At 37.2% G+C, this 14002-nt stretch overlaps 1 protein-coding gene across 1 annotated transcript; it reads right to left on the bottom strand.

Annotated features, from left to right (window-relative positions):
* Nucleotides 1–9: 9 nt before the first annotated feature.
* On the bottom strand, nt 10–11811 carry LOC117236871. The gene is made up of 5 exons (XM_033500237.1): nt 10653–11811; nt 10173–10339; nt 5731–5867; nt 4895–5071; nt 10–1752 (listed from the first exon to the last, which is right to left on the bottom strand). Exons 1-5 carry the CDS (start codon nt 10776–10778, stop codon nt 1580–1582), a joined length of 780 nt encoding a protein of 259 aa, XP_033356128.1. The 5' UTR covers nt 10779–11811; the 3' UTR covers nt 10–1579.
* Nucleotides 11812–14002: the final 2191 nt, after the last annotated feature.

The following is a 14002-nucleotide window of genomic DNA, read 5'->3' as shown; positions in this document are numbered from 1 at the left end:
ACCAAATACAAAGTTTTAATATATAGTGATTTATTTATTATTCTTCAAATATGATGTAACGTACAATAAAATTTTTTGCCGATAGAGAATTTGGATGAAGGATTTAACGTTCAAGTTTCTTTGCACCGTCAAATGAAAAAGACATCTAAGAATTCACCAAAGTGACGAGATCCTTATGAATATAATATCGATGACATGAACGTTAACTTTTATGCTTTACATACAATGTCATACAACGTTTTATACTTTCTTTTACATATTTATGTTCTTATTTAGATCTCTACTCAATACCCAGATTGATTCGTTTTTAAATAAAAAAAACGATAATTTGCGTCATACACTAATATTCTCCGTGTCGATAATTGAAGTCGAACGTAAATAGTAATACAAAAGATGTCGAAGCGTCACTAGCGGAAGGAGTCAATTACGTTTAATACCGTGAACAATGAAACGATAATAATTAATAATTATTATCGTTTATTGATACGTGGCCGTAAAACCAACATTATATATACTTTTATACGGTTCAATGTAACGTGTATACATATAGATGTATGTGTGTATATATAGATTTCACATATACATATATCTTTTTTCAATTTCATATAATAATACATTTAACATTAAAATGAACCGTTTATAGAACCGTATCGCCAATTTGTTATAAAAAATGACACGAGTTAAAAGCGTGAAATGTTTCATTTTTATTAACTTATGTATAAATAACGACCTTATATATATGACAATAATGAAAAGATACGAACGTATCATGATTTTTATGAAATATAATTAGATAAAGATGGAATACTGTCAGAGACTAATACGATTAAATTCTCAAAGTATAAATTCTTTTTAATTGCGTTACTCTTATTGTGCATATGGGCGATACGTGGTTCACATTGGTCCACTATTGGAATGATCAACGTCCAATTCAGTTGGCATTTATTTTCCTACTTTCCAACGTGATGCATAGTTTCTTATATGCTATCCGATCAGCGATAAATTTGAGCTCGTTCATCACAGTTCGGATTTCGAGTAGTAAATACACAAATAAACGACAATGTCACATCTATAATGATTGTTTTTACATTGACTCTTTTTTCCTTTAAATGCTAGATGCTATTATGCCGTTGGTGTTGATCGATGGACGAGAGAAAGTCTAATTAAATTTTATCAAGAAATCGATCTGTCTTCATAATTTTGTGGATCCGAGTGGTCGATCAACAATGCAACAACTCACTTGCACCGTAAGTTTAAGTCAGATTTTTCAATATATTTAAACGATTCCGCAGTAAATGAAACTTTTTTTATAAAAATACCGAATATGTTTCTATATTTAGAGATCCGTACTTATGAACTAAATAAAGCTTCAGTATCAGGTTTCTTATCGACTAATCGACTAGAGTTGAATATCCTTTTGATTTAAAAATATAGCGAAAATTTGTTCTCCCTTTATCACTTATTCTTAAAATTTACAGATAGAAAATTAAAAACGAAAGGAAATTAGGCACATAAATTATTAAAAACTTTTGTGAAACGATTTCTTTAAGAGAAAGGTGGGCAAATACGTTTAGTTCGATTAAACATAGTTGGCTCTTGCGGCGCAACAAAAGAGATTCAAAGCTCCGCGAAAGTAGGACGATTGTCTGGTAGGCCTGCTAGGCCTTTCGTGGCTTTGGTTCCATCGATGCATCCGTCTGCCGTTGGGACGGTTACCCCTACTTCCGGCACTCTGTAAAGCCGAGTACTTTTCTGGAAACAAAGCGTAGAAGAAATTTTCTTAGCTTTGAAAATTTCATAAACCAAATATATAGTCGAGTCAATATTTCTTGAACGAACAATTATTTAATGAAGGAAAGGAAGGGATGATTTTATTCGCTGGAAGATCGAGTCAATATACTCCTAATCGAAGAAATTCTTCATAAGATTTTTTTTTAAATTAAAAATGCAAACATCACTGTATATAACGAATTTTCTTACGTGATACCTAAGAAACATTTCTCTCTACTCCTTTTCATTTGATATCTTTCTTTAACTTATTGACATACTAATCTTTTCGGATTAAATGTGCAGATATAAATATCTGGATAGCATAGGTTTCACTGCAATTTTTATTCAGATGGTTCACAATTGGGGCAATTTTTCCAAGTCCGCGATTCTCACTTATCTGGCGAGCTGAAAACCATAGTGGGGTAAGTCAAGATTTTGAAAATTTGAATTTAGTCACATATTTCAATTCTCACAAGTCCTCTCTGCAACGATACATTTTCATGACTTAAAAATATAGTGAGTTATGTATAACAATATATGTAAGGCATTATTTTATAAAAAAAGAAAATAGCTGCGAACTGACTTAACATCGCTATGACTAAGCATTTGTGAAGTACATAGAAAAATGAATAATACTCAACTAGCAAACCAGTTAAGTTAAAGAGAATAGCCACAATGTTTCGAATCACTTAGCAGATAGACTGTCCGGTTGTATCGATTTTCATAATGTACGGCTCTCGATGCCATTTTTTAATATCCAGTACTTTTCAAAGGAGCTTTCTTCTCTGAAAGAATATCATCTTCAGCGATTATACCCTGGGAACGTATTTTAGAGTGGCGAGAAATGAAAACGCGAAAGGGAGAAAGATTGCCGAATAAATTATAGCGAAATGTGATGTAAGCCTTCTTAAGCGGGACATATCATCGCCATTAGTCCGACAACGATCGGAAGCGGTGCTATTTCATACGATGCCAGGCAATACGGAAAAATCGTACGAGCTCGTATCGTACTACGATGAAAAGACGACTTAACTCTACCATTGCTATGGCCGCAATAAATTGCGATGCCTGCTCGCCGAGATCTCTTCGCGTTCGACTTTGCATTATCGTAAAATCACGAGTGGTTTCATCGACTCCGAGAATCTCAGCGATAAAATATGTTTCGTGAAATTTAAGAGTGAAAAATATCACGCGAACCTTTGTTCGCTTTGTTATTTCGCGAATTGTAACTTAAATTTACTTTATCAAGGGACAGTCTTCGTAACTCATTCTCATATTTTTCTTTTCCCGTTCTTTTTCTCTTCCATTCGACACGCAACAAAACTTATTTCCAGTTACCGCAGGTGGCCTTTTTTTTTTCTCGGAAAATCGTAGTTGAAAGTGAATTCCTCGCGTCCTTGACCCCGAAAATTGCACTCCACGCTTGATGGCATGCGACAGACGATACATATTAATTTTATCAGCAGAAATGGAGAATCCTGGTCTAGCTACGGGTCACCATAGGTAAACCATACCGGTAAACCATACAAAGGTTTACACGATCTTGTCTATCCAGATTGTTTCGCAAATCGTGACTCAAATTGCTTTATCGGTTCGCAGTCGAGCATATTTCCCTCTCTACCTTTGATTTTCCCACCCTATTCCCGCGCCTAGCGAATTCTCGTTTCCGTGGAGAACGGAGGGAACGCAGGAACGAACTTCCACGTTTCCATCTATCCTTGACCCGAAAGCTCTGTTTAATGTTGAATAATACTCTCGCGTTCTCCGTAGCTTTTATGTATTTCTGTGTTTTGTATTTCTTGTTTACGCGTTTCCACCGTATTACATTGACCGGGTTCCCGTGGCTCGAACATCTTTTGGAAATTTGTAAAAGCTGCGCATGTGTCTCGTTTCCACGTCGGCAAAGTCTTCCGCCCAAGTATTTCCACTCGGAAATAAACCGTGCGTTCTTTTCTATTCGCGCTCCGCTTCCTCCCATCTCGTTCCTCTCTCGTATCGTTTCGCGCCGTTTCCCCGACGAATTTTCTCGACACGCCGCGTGCACACAACACCACTCGACCTGCCCTTTTACGAAATTTCACCCGGAATCACCGACCAACCGCGGCTGTTCTCTTATTCTACTTCTGTGACCGCGCGTGATCTTCCTTAAACCTGTTCGTAACGCGCGTTAAGGGAAGTTTATGTTCTGATTCGACCTTGACCTGGTTCTTGTGCAATGTCAAATCTCTCTCTCTCTCTCTGTTTCTCTCTAGTCGTATCGTTATTCCCTTGATAAGCAGGCAAAGTCTCGAATTGACGCTTAGGGGATCGAAGATCGTACATGGTAATTTTCGTGCTATCTCTCTCGGTCCTACCCCTAGTGAGACACAGGGGCGCATCCGAATTCGCTCATTATATCGGCAGATAATTAAGGTCGTCGTGTACTATCGTGACTGAGAAGTGAATCGGTATTATAGCTTGATAATTCTATACCGAGCTTCAGCCTGTTTAGAGCTAATACGTTTGTTCCGTGGAATCAATGGGAATTGGCAGGAGCGAGGAGGTAAGACATAGCCAAAGAGACGAACAGAGAGAAAAGGGGGATTGTGTTCTCCTTTGAAATCCAGACCTTGGCCTCTGGAGTAACCCGATTAGAGGCGGTTGAATAGAGAGAAGTCGCGAGAGAGCAGTAGAATAGGAAGAAGGATGGACAGTGAAAGTAAGGTCAACAAAGCAGGAAGAGATATTAGAGTGGCAAATAGAACGACGAAGCGTTCGTAGAACAGCGTAATCGAATTAACGGACGTGGCGCGTTTACGTTTCGAAGTGAATCGAGTGAATATGCCGTTCGATTCTCTGCTGTTTGAAAAACAGTTTAACCTGCCCCTTGGAAAATATCTCTCCGGGCGACAAGGGCTTTTATCTTTCCGAAAAACGTTCTTACCGCGTGTGCGCTCTTTGTCAACCAATAGCGTTTGTAATATTATCCCCTCGAAGCGTACACTCGAGAAAAATTCGAGCAACCCGTGAAAAACGAGTGGAAATATACGCAGGGAAAGAAACGGGGGCGTTGCGAAATAAAATTCTATAAACGAGAGACAAGGGAGGAAAAGGGGAGAATGGTAAACAGAGAATACGACGGTACCTATATCGCCACCCGACTGGGGCATAAATTCTTGCAGTTCGTTCATCAAGCCTCGAATTTCCTCGGAGTCCTTTTGGATGCTGCACAATTCTTCCTCGTAGAAATCCGGTGTGATCTGCTTACAGAGGACTATCTGCGAGATCACGTTGCCGATGTTGGATGGCCCGGCTCGAGTTTCTGTAACGAGAGCAAAAATAGATCTGCGTTGGTCGTTACCATGGCTGTTTGCGAAGAAAAAAAAACGCGCGACGTACAAATAGACTGCAATTTAAGGGTGTAAAGATGCATAGAACACGCGAATATATAAGAATATACGAGATTATCCAAATTACGGTACTCGTTATAAAATTATTCTACCTACTTCAATAGGTGAGAAGAAAAATAGGTGTAGTTTCACCTACGTTAATAAGTGAAATAAATATCTTCTTGGATTCTGTTTCAGCAGTCACGCTTGTGAAATATGAATTTCTATAAAAATCCGCAGTCTGCGTTCATATAAGTGTTGGACCCTTTAACAATGGGGAGAAACTTTATATATATACACATCTTAAATGTCTTCGTATATGTACCTATGTATAATATTTATATATAGTTGAAAATATTCTTTTCTTTTTATGTGTCTGATAATAGAAACGGAGAAAATCTCGAGGATAAAGAGATAATACTTTTCTAAGTCGTTTATTCTGAATTAAATTATCTTCTTTCGGCGAATACCTTTAGATGATAGATAAAACGTATGTAACGCGTTTATCGCAAGTAAATTACGAACTGATAGGATTCTTTATTCGTTAGAATGTTTAACTCGTAGAAAAATATAGGATGCTTAGAAAAGTTACCGTAATATTCCGTCATATCCATCGGCACGATGCGGATGAGGTTCTTACTTTTGCAGAGCTCGCGCAGGAATAATTGTACAACATAAAAGAGCAGCATCAAATTTGGGCAGTCAACAGGGATCCCGATATCCGTTGTTCTGAAAGCAGAACCCATTCGTAGGCTTATTATTTTTTGTCGTCCCAAGTTTCCTCGTTAGGGATTTCGTCATCTGACCACTTTTTCCCTCTCCAATTATTACTTCTTCTTTTTCTCTTTGTTCGTCTGCGACTTATTTCGTAGCCAATAATTCCATGACCTTTCATCCTACGTTCTACCAAGCTAATTACCCGAGAAACACGATTATTAACATTTACAAAGACTCGAAACACGTCAGTCGATAGAATGCGATAAAACGTGGGACGTGGGGTAAAACCTTTACGCTATGATTGTTACATGCGAAACAAAATAAATTTGATATATTAAAAACTTAGTTAAAACACCTTTATTGCTGCAAACGTAGAATGTTTAATACCGTTTCTGTAAATGCGACATGAAACCAAGCGGTTCATTACGTAACGAGATTGTTTCGTGTTGGTTCGGGGCCAGCCACGGAATTTCTTCTTTTCATTGCGAACAGGCGAGACGTAATGTGAGATCGTAGAATTATAACGAAGTGCACCGACGTGGCGCGTTCAACAATCCTCTGACCGTAAATTTCTTTTTAAATTGTGCAATCGCCACAATGGAGCGCAAGGAGTTAAACAACAACTCCTCGACAACATCTCTCTCCTTGACAGCATGTATTTTAATTGCAAAGTAACAGATAAATTGAACTGCAGTGATTTCAGTCTTTATATCGATTTTCTAAAAGCAAATATGCGATAATAAATCATTTTTCATTGCTAATGGATAAATCTTGTACAAGTATTTTATTGCTTAATAAGTTTTTTATGGCTACGTTCTATATTTTCGAATTATAAGTTCCCGATTTTAATGCAAGCGATGGTATTTAACAGTATGATATAGATAATATATTTAATAGCGTGGTGTTTGGTATAGCAATTTAAATGTATCGTCTGATAATTTCATAAATTTGAGAAAATTCACGTACGTTTACTAATAATTAAAGTGTTCAGATATTTATGAACTTTCGTTTCCACTATTTTTATAAATAATCTGTGAAAATTCACGTACATCAAGCTGGAATTCTAAAAGCAAGTAGACCTAAATGTAAATAATATATCGTTTTGCTTCGATGTTTACGATGTTTCGTGGAAATCGTTGGAGTAATACCCTTTAAGACTTTAGTCTCACGTTTTACTCTTGAAATTGTAAATGGTTTCTGCGTGTTCTCGGCTAACTTTCAACCACAATTTTTCCAGGGCTGTAATTTTAGTATCGCAAAAATCTAATAATCCAGTTTCTTTCTTTTCAATGACCGTTTATATTATGATTTACGTCAGCGGTGCCTCGCATGCGCTTGCTATTTATCGCTTAATTCCCTGGCGGTCTGTAAGTAACGCTTAACAACAAACTTGCTTGATATCAAGAGCTATAACAGCGAGCGCGATTACCAGATGATGAACTCGATCCTCTTATGTTGCCACTCTCGTTTATCGCTATCTCGTAGGCAATTAGTAGGAATAAATTTTGAAACGAGCGCAGCGATCTGAAAGGGGAATCTACGAATGATACGTGATTTAAGTTGAAACCCGCAATTTATGCGTACACTGTGATCTGCATCGATTAGTGGTATCAAACGGAATTATGCATAAGCGTTCCGATGTAATATCGTTCATTGACGAAAATGAATACACGTGCCAAATTTCATTGAAAGAAGGAGCAAAGAAAAAGAAAAAAAGAAAGAGGAAAAAGAAAAACGAATGAAAAAGAAGGTAAAAAAGGTGAACGTTTCCGTGTTTCGCGTAATCGATACAGAAGTCGCGTGATTTCGTAAGATAAGGTACGAGATAGGCCTATTACATGGCACGGAAGTATTGGAAAAGTTGTTTGCATGATAAATTAGACGTTCGGTATGTTGCTAAGTGCTTCATTGTGAATCAATCATGCTTTCAGCCAGGCTTGATATAATTTTTAATTCCTTTTCTTTTTCTCCCTTTTCTCAGTGTACGCAACTTTCTGATAATTGTATTGCGTTTCATTTTCGCGGAATAATTATTTAAGTAACACTTGATCGCGATTAGTGTGCGTTTGACGTTTAAAATGTAGCAGAGTTTACGCAGCAATGTGTTACGCGAATGGAAATGGGGGAAACGGAGGGCGAATATTGTGTACACGATGTGTCGCGCCATAATTAAGCAATTATGTAACGAGAAACGTATAATAAACGAATATGTAATATCCGATAATCTAACTGCAGGTAAGGAGTTGTTAAAGCCAGGTGAAAATTGATTACGAATACAATTTAACGGGAATAACAGTTTCTATTAAAACCAACAAGGATTGTCGAGCAATGCATCGTGCTTCTATCGAAGAAATTACCAGATAGATGACTTTTCGGACGTTTGTAATTTTGCAAAATTTATTCGACGAGTCGGAAATTCCGGCTGTTTCATTCGTCTCCTTGTAAATCAGATAAGAGGAGAATTAATGAGAATGCAGAAGAGGAAGAAATTTGTGAAACATTTAACTTTTCATTAAAACAGGCAAACTCGCGGAAGAGAATTGTTCAAAGGTGACGTCTGAGAATGTTTGGAGATTGGACGTTGGTCATCGTTCTTTATATCTTCTTTTCTCTCTCTTCTTCTTAGGAAAACCAATCCCGTGGAATCGATAACATTCTTTGCAGCACAGTTCAAAGTAATAGGAACTTTCGTGACGCTATTATTTCACCCTTTCCCTTATTTGATTGTAGAACGCGATATTTCCTTGTGATGCGCGGTTTGATTACAGCAACGAAAGGAATTTTGATATAAAAATACCAAATGGATAGCTTTCACTAGTATAGAGTCGATGACCCTCGGTTATACTTGTTTCAGGAATTCCGGTTGTCACACTAGGTCACCCAGAGCCTATTCGATTTTCAACTACCTGCTGTCCAAAAAATAGCAGTGATATTGAATCGAAAAAATTTGGGGATATAGTTTGAACATCCTAGAATATGCTTTGACAGAAAGAGGTTAATAAACGAAGTGACATCATTCTTAAAAAAAAAATCTTTCTAGCTGTAAGCTTAGAAAAAAAAAGATATTTTTATGAAAAAAAAATGTCAATATTTTTACGTTTTGACATTTCTGGCTGAAGATTTAAGATGATGCTTTTAAGATACTCGAAGGGAAAAAAGTAGTTTTTTAATACACGTTTCAAAAAATATATTTACTTGACACATCGAGGATGCATACTTATTGGATATATATCGAGCAATTTTTGAACAAGAAAGGCGATGCAGTTATTTGAAAAAATTAGTTTATTCACACACACACTCGTATGAAAATTTTTTACTTCAGTTACATATGTAGATTCAGGTGTAAAAAAATATATAATAATGATTGACGAATGTACGTGAGATTTGTACAGAAATCAAATATGTTCCACTGTAATAAAAAATACGCTTGAGTCAGCACGACGCTAAGACGTAACTAACTTTGGAGAGTTGCCACAAACTTACGGAATTCTTAGCAGATCAAAATACTTCAAATTGATAGCAGATTGTAGACATAGCGCCATTATAAGCGACGTCTTGTAGATATTTCTTTACAACGTGTAACTGTGGGTCACCAGAATCCATAATGATAACCGAGGGTTAAGAATGATTCGGAAGCGCGATAAGATTATCAGGGTAATGACGAAAATGCGAGCGACTAATTTGACTTTAAAAAGCCGTTTAGCGTCGTGCTTAAGAGATGTAATTTGGCGAATAAAACACAACGATAAGTGCGATAAATGGCAGATTTTTTGGATTTCCTTGAAATGATACATTTCCGAGTCTCGCCGAGGAAAATCTTCGGTCATATTGCATCGCTGCATCAGAAGCGGTGAGTACCAACGTACCAAACCACAAACGTGGTAGCAACTGTACGTACATATACGTATTGACTATCGTGGCTGGTTCGCTTCTGTTATAGCAATCTATTTATCCCGTTAATTGGAATCTCATTAACCGGAAGCAATTCGAGTTCGCTCCGCGCGATGTCTTCGTTTAATGCTCGTTTCGGAGTAATTGACATAAACTAGTTAATCAATCGTTCTCGGTTTCCCCCTTTCTTTTTATTTCTCTCGACTTATCTTCCAATTTCTGACCTCCCTTCTCTACCTGCTAATTAGCAAGTTTAACGGCTTGTTGACACGGTAATTCTTCCGTGAGAATTTCGTACGATTCGAAATATCGTGTCAAGGACGTAAATCGTTTTACTTTTTCCATTAAATATTTCTTTTATTACTACCCGTTCTGGGAAGCAAGCGAGAGAGAAAAAAAAGAAGATTGTGAAAAGGTTTACCATACCTTCGTACTTGTGGCAGTATGAGCTGGGACGTGTTTCTACACGCTTCTACGCAATGTCGTCGTAATCTCCGAATTTTCTCTCGAAGTTCCGGACAGTCTCGTGGTTGGCCGATGTTTATCAGCAGATCGCGGAATTGCGCCACTTGGTTGTTGATCTCTTGAATTTGCTGCGAAATAAAACCGAAACTCGCAATTAACTCCGTTTCCCTGGCATTCGTCGCGAGATTCGCGAAGTATCGGTACCTAAGTTTCTTAGAATCGTAAACCGAGCATTTTGTTACACGACCGATGATTATTCCACGATACATCAAGTAACACGGTGTTACTGTCCGTTCGAACGATCGTTTTCTCATCACGGTCTACGCAAAACGAGAATACGTGCAACTTCGCGACGAGAAAGAAACGTATTATCGTCGGCTTTAATCCAAATAACATGGTAGACTCGGTGTTCTAATAGTAAAATAAATAGCAATAAATTACCAAAAGAACAGCCTTCTCCGTTTTCTCGTTCTTGTCATCTTGAATTTGCGTTTGAACTTGAGACTGGCTTGCGGTATGAGTGCGACTCTGAATGTTGCTGACCGACGGTATTGGCGAATCCGTCATTATTTCGCTCTAATGAGTACCGTTTGATTGCTAATTGCCACAAGGCAATTAACAATATAGCCGTACGATATCTGCGAATGCTGCAAGTTGTTTTCTACGTAAACACTAAGGGAACACCGTAAATACTGTGCGTTTTATAATATAAATATTTTATAATATCCGTCTGGGTAACAAGGATCAGCTTTACATCGATACGAGATTCCATCGGCTTTTCCTTTGACTTTGAAGGAATGACTTAATCCGACGTTGGTTTGGAACAAAGAGTATTGGAGAACGATCAAACACGCGAACAACATTTTATACTGAACGCCACGACGAACGAGATTTTCTTCTTTCATCAGGATTTTCATAGGAGATGGATCGAAGATATTCTTATCGTTAAATTAGGAATATCGAGCGAACGATATTCACACGATCTGTATTAGTCGAAATACAACCGCACGAACCGCTGACTGTGAGCTGCGAACACAATGTCTCTTCATATTCGGGGTAATTGCGGTTGGCTTTTGTCTTGTTTCCAGGAAAATTATCGAAAATACTGCTTCTGATTGGCCACATTCCACCGTAACACGAATTATGATGAATGATACCGATGCAGCCGATGGCAATAGATTAAAACGATTCACGACGCAACCAAACGGTCGCCGATTGATACAGAGTTCCGAATCATTCGTGTTTGCGACGGCAGATTGTACGGGAATGTGACATAATACGTCAATTAATCGAACGAAGCTTATTCTCAGATTATGAACCTGATAGATGTGATCGTGCTTCTGTATTTTCACGAATTCGTATCGATATCGCGATTGTATCGTGTTCGATTTTTGTTTCCCCTCGATGATAGCTTTGTCTTCTCTCCGCGAAAATTCACGTGAAACGAAACGCATGAGACACGTACTTGTCGGTCGAAACGATCGCGTTGCACGCGTTTTTTTTCGTCGAAACGATCCACATATTTCTCGACATCGTTTACCGAGATTCGCGGAACGATATGCGCGCCGTGCCAGCACACGCGACAAACTGAAACGTGGGTTTTGCTCTCGAGCTCTTTCACTGCCGCGATTCCCTCTTTAAGAGCGCATGTCTGACTTGGCTTGTCAGTCTACTACTGTAGTATACCTATTACATATCTTTTCTCTTTTTCTGTCTGTCTGTTTGTCTGTCTCTCGTTACATTTATCCACGCACATACGTACGTACGTATGTGTGTCGTATGGAATTTTTAGTTATTTAACGTAAAATATTTTTACTACGCGTAAAAGATTCCTCCACTATGACTTACGGAAAATTTTAACTTTACGTGATTAACATGTTTCGCTATTTGCCCTTTGTATTGAACGACAGTTTGATAATGATCGGTTTTCTCTGTTCTTATGTAACTTGCCTCGGCTTTGCTCTTATACGGCTGTGTATGTATAGCAGGAGTGAAAAATAAATACAATACAGCAGGAAACGATAACGCGATGCAAAAAAATTACGCCGTACCATATTGTACGGTAAGAAAGGAGCAGAGAGACGGCCTTTATGCAGAAAGATTAGGTCTTCGGTCAAAGAAAAAGTTAATACAACATCCGCTGTACCCGAACAAAATCATAAAACGTGAGTGGAAGACAGTAATAATGCTTCAGTCCCTTTCATCTCTCTCTCTCTCTCTCTCTCTCTCTTTGTGTAAATGCGTATTCTTTGGAAATATCATTAAAATGTGTACGGATTTACGGTTCTCGAAAATATCTAATTTTTGCTCTATTATTCGCTAACACTTGTAGCAAAGATGAATTTCCGCTGTTCTAAGCGAATTTTTAATTAAAACGCGCTACGAATTGTTCATTCAAGATCCTGTTTTATATAGGAAGTAATTACCCAGAGAATTCGTATTATTAGCGAAAGGAGTCTCGCGTGCCATAGTAAATACAGTACAGGGAACGTCGAGATAAAAGCAGACATTTGTGCGCTAGCAAACATTGCGCTAAACACTGCCATACTGTTACAAACACCATTTATGCTAATAGCGTTGACATTAAATCGGATAGAAAAGTATTTGCGAAAATGTATTGAATTACGTTCTGTCTACTTCTTCGTTTGAGCAATTCGGATTGACAATCATGTATATCCGATATATCACGTATACGATAATTATCACGATGATATAGAAACAGTAAATTAACATAATTTTCGATTTCGAAATGACCCGTACGTTGTTATCCATTTCGTATGACATTCAATTTCTTCAATCTCTGTTAGAACAAACGATGAGAATATCGAAGGTGGCAGGTAGATTATAACAAACGGAATATATCAGATATAAAATGATTTCGAATGAAGATGATATACCTTATACAGACTATTGGTAATCGAAAATCAGACCCTTTACCTTTTATATCACTTCATTTCGTTATTATTGAAAAAGCTAATTGGAAAACTGATTGAAACAGCTTGCACTGATCAGCAGAAACAATTAGTATTAATTAATTGTAAATAATTTATGTAATTATAATTATAATATTATTTATAATTATTTTTTAATTATTATTTATAATTATAGTATTATTATAATTATAATTAATTTAAAGTATATTTTTTATTGAATCACTTTTTCTGTACAATCTGTGCTTAAACTGAAAGCAATCTGCATGTCGAGAGTTGGTCACATTCCAATTATTAGGAAATTACCAAAATTTGGGAGTCTAGATAACAACAACTTTTTAATTTATTTCCTGTCGATAAAATATAGCGTGAAAATTTGTAAATCCGTTTAATTTAAACGGAAAATAAAATAAAGGAAGTTCGATGTAAATGTACGAATTTATTGTTAATCGTATCGCAAATAAAACTAGCATCCAGAGTTTCGTTGATAAAATGTTACGCTCCAGAGACCAGTGCATAAGCTTTGCCACAGGTTGGTTGCCTGACTCGTTTCGCATTATACTACTGTACGCCAAACTCGTTTCGTTAGTACACTTATAACTTGTTACCCTGCACAAATATCAAAATCATTTTAAAGCCGAGATTAGAACATCAAGTTTTAGTATAATCTAGACTCTGCGATGTTCCTGTTCTGAATTTAAAAAATTGTACTGTAAGTTGGAAATACTTTATCCTATTAAATTTTCGTTTCATTCAGAGCACGAATAATAGGTTCTTACAAGACGTCACGTAACGGTCAGTGAATCTATTGATAACTCGACAATAGGATCTTCACTAAATTGTCACATGAAAAACAAAATA

The sequence above is a fragment of the Bombus vosnesenskii genome, unplaced genomic scaffold (assembly GCF_011952255.1).
Source record: "Bombus vosnesenskii isolate JDL3184/JDL3185 unplaced genomic scaffold, Bvos_JDL3184-5_v1.1 scf7180000013352, whole genome shotgun sequence".
In the NCBI taxonomy this organism is placed as follows: Eukaryota; Metazoa; Arthropoda; class Insecta; order Hymenoptera; family Apidae; genus Bombus; species Bombus vosnesenskii.
This window is presented reverse-complemented; position numbering and strand designations above follow the sequence as displayed.

Bases quoted from the DNA above. Each gene is read 5' to 3' on its own strand.
- LOC117236871 (XM_033500237.1), bottom strand. From the start codon at position 10,778: ATGACGGATTCGCCAATACCGTCGGTCAGCAACATTCAGAGTCGCACT. The intron at 10,340-10,652 runs GTAATTTATTGC...TTTATTTCGCAG, and splicing joins CGGAGAAGGCTGTTCTTTTG to CAAATTCAAGAGATCAACAA. The intron at 5,072-5,730 runs GTAACTTTTCTA...CTCTCGTTACAG, and splicing joins GGATATGACGGAATATTACG to AAACTCGAGCCGGGCCATCC.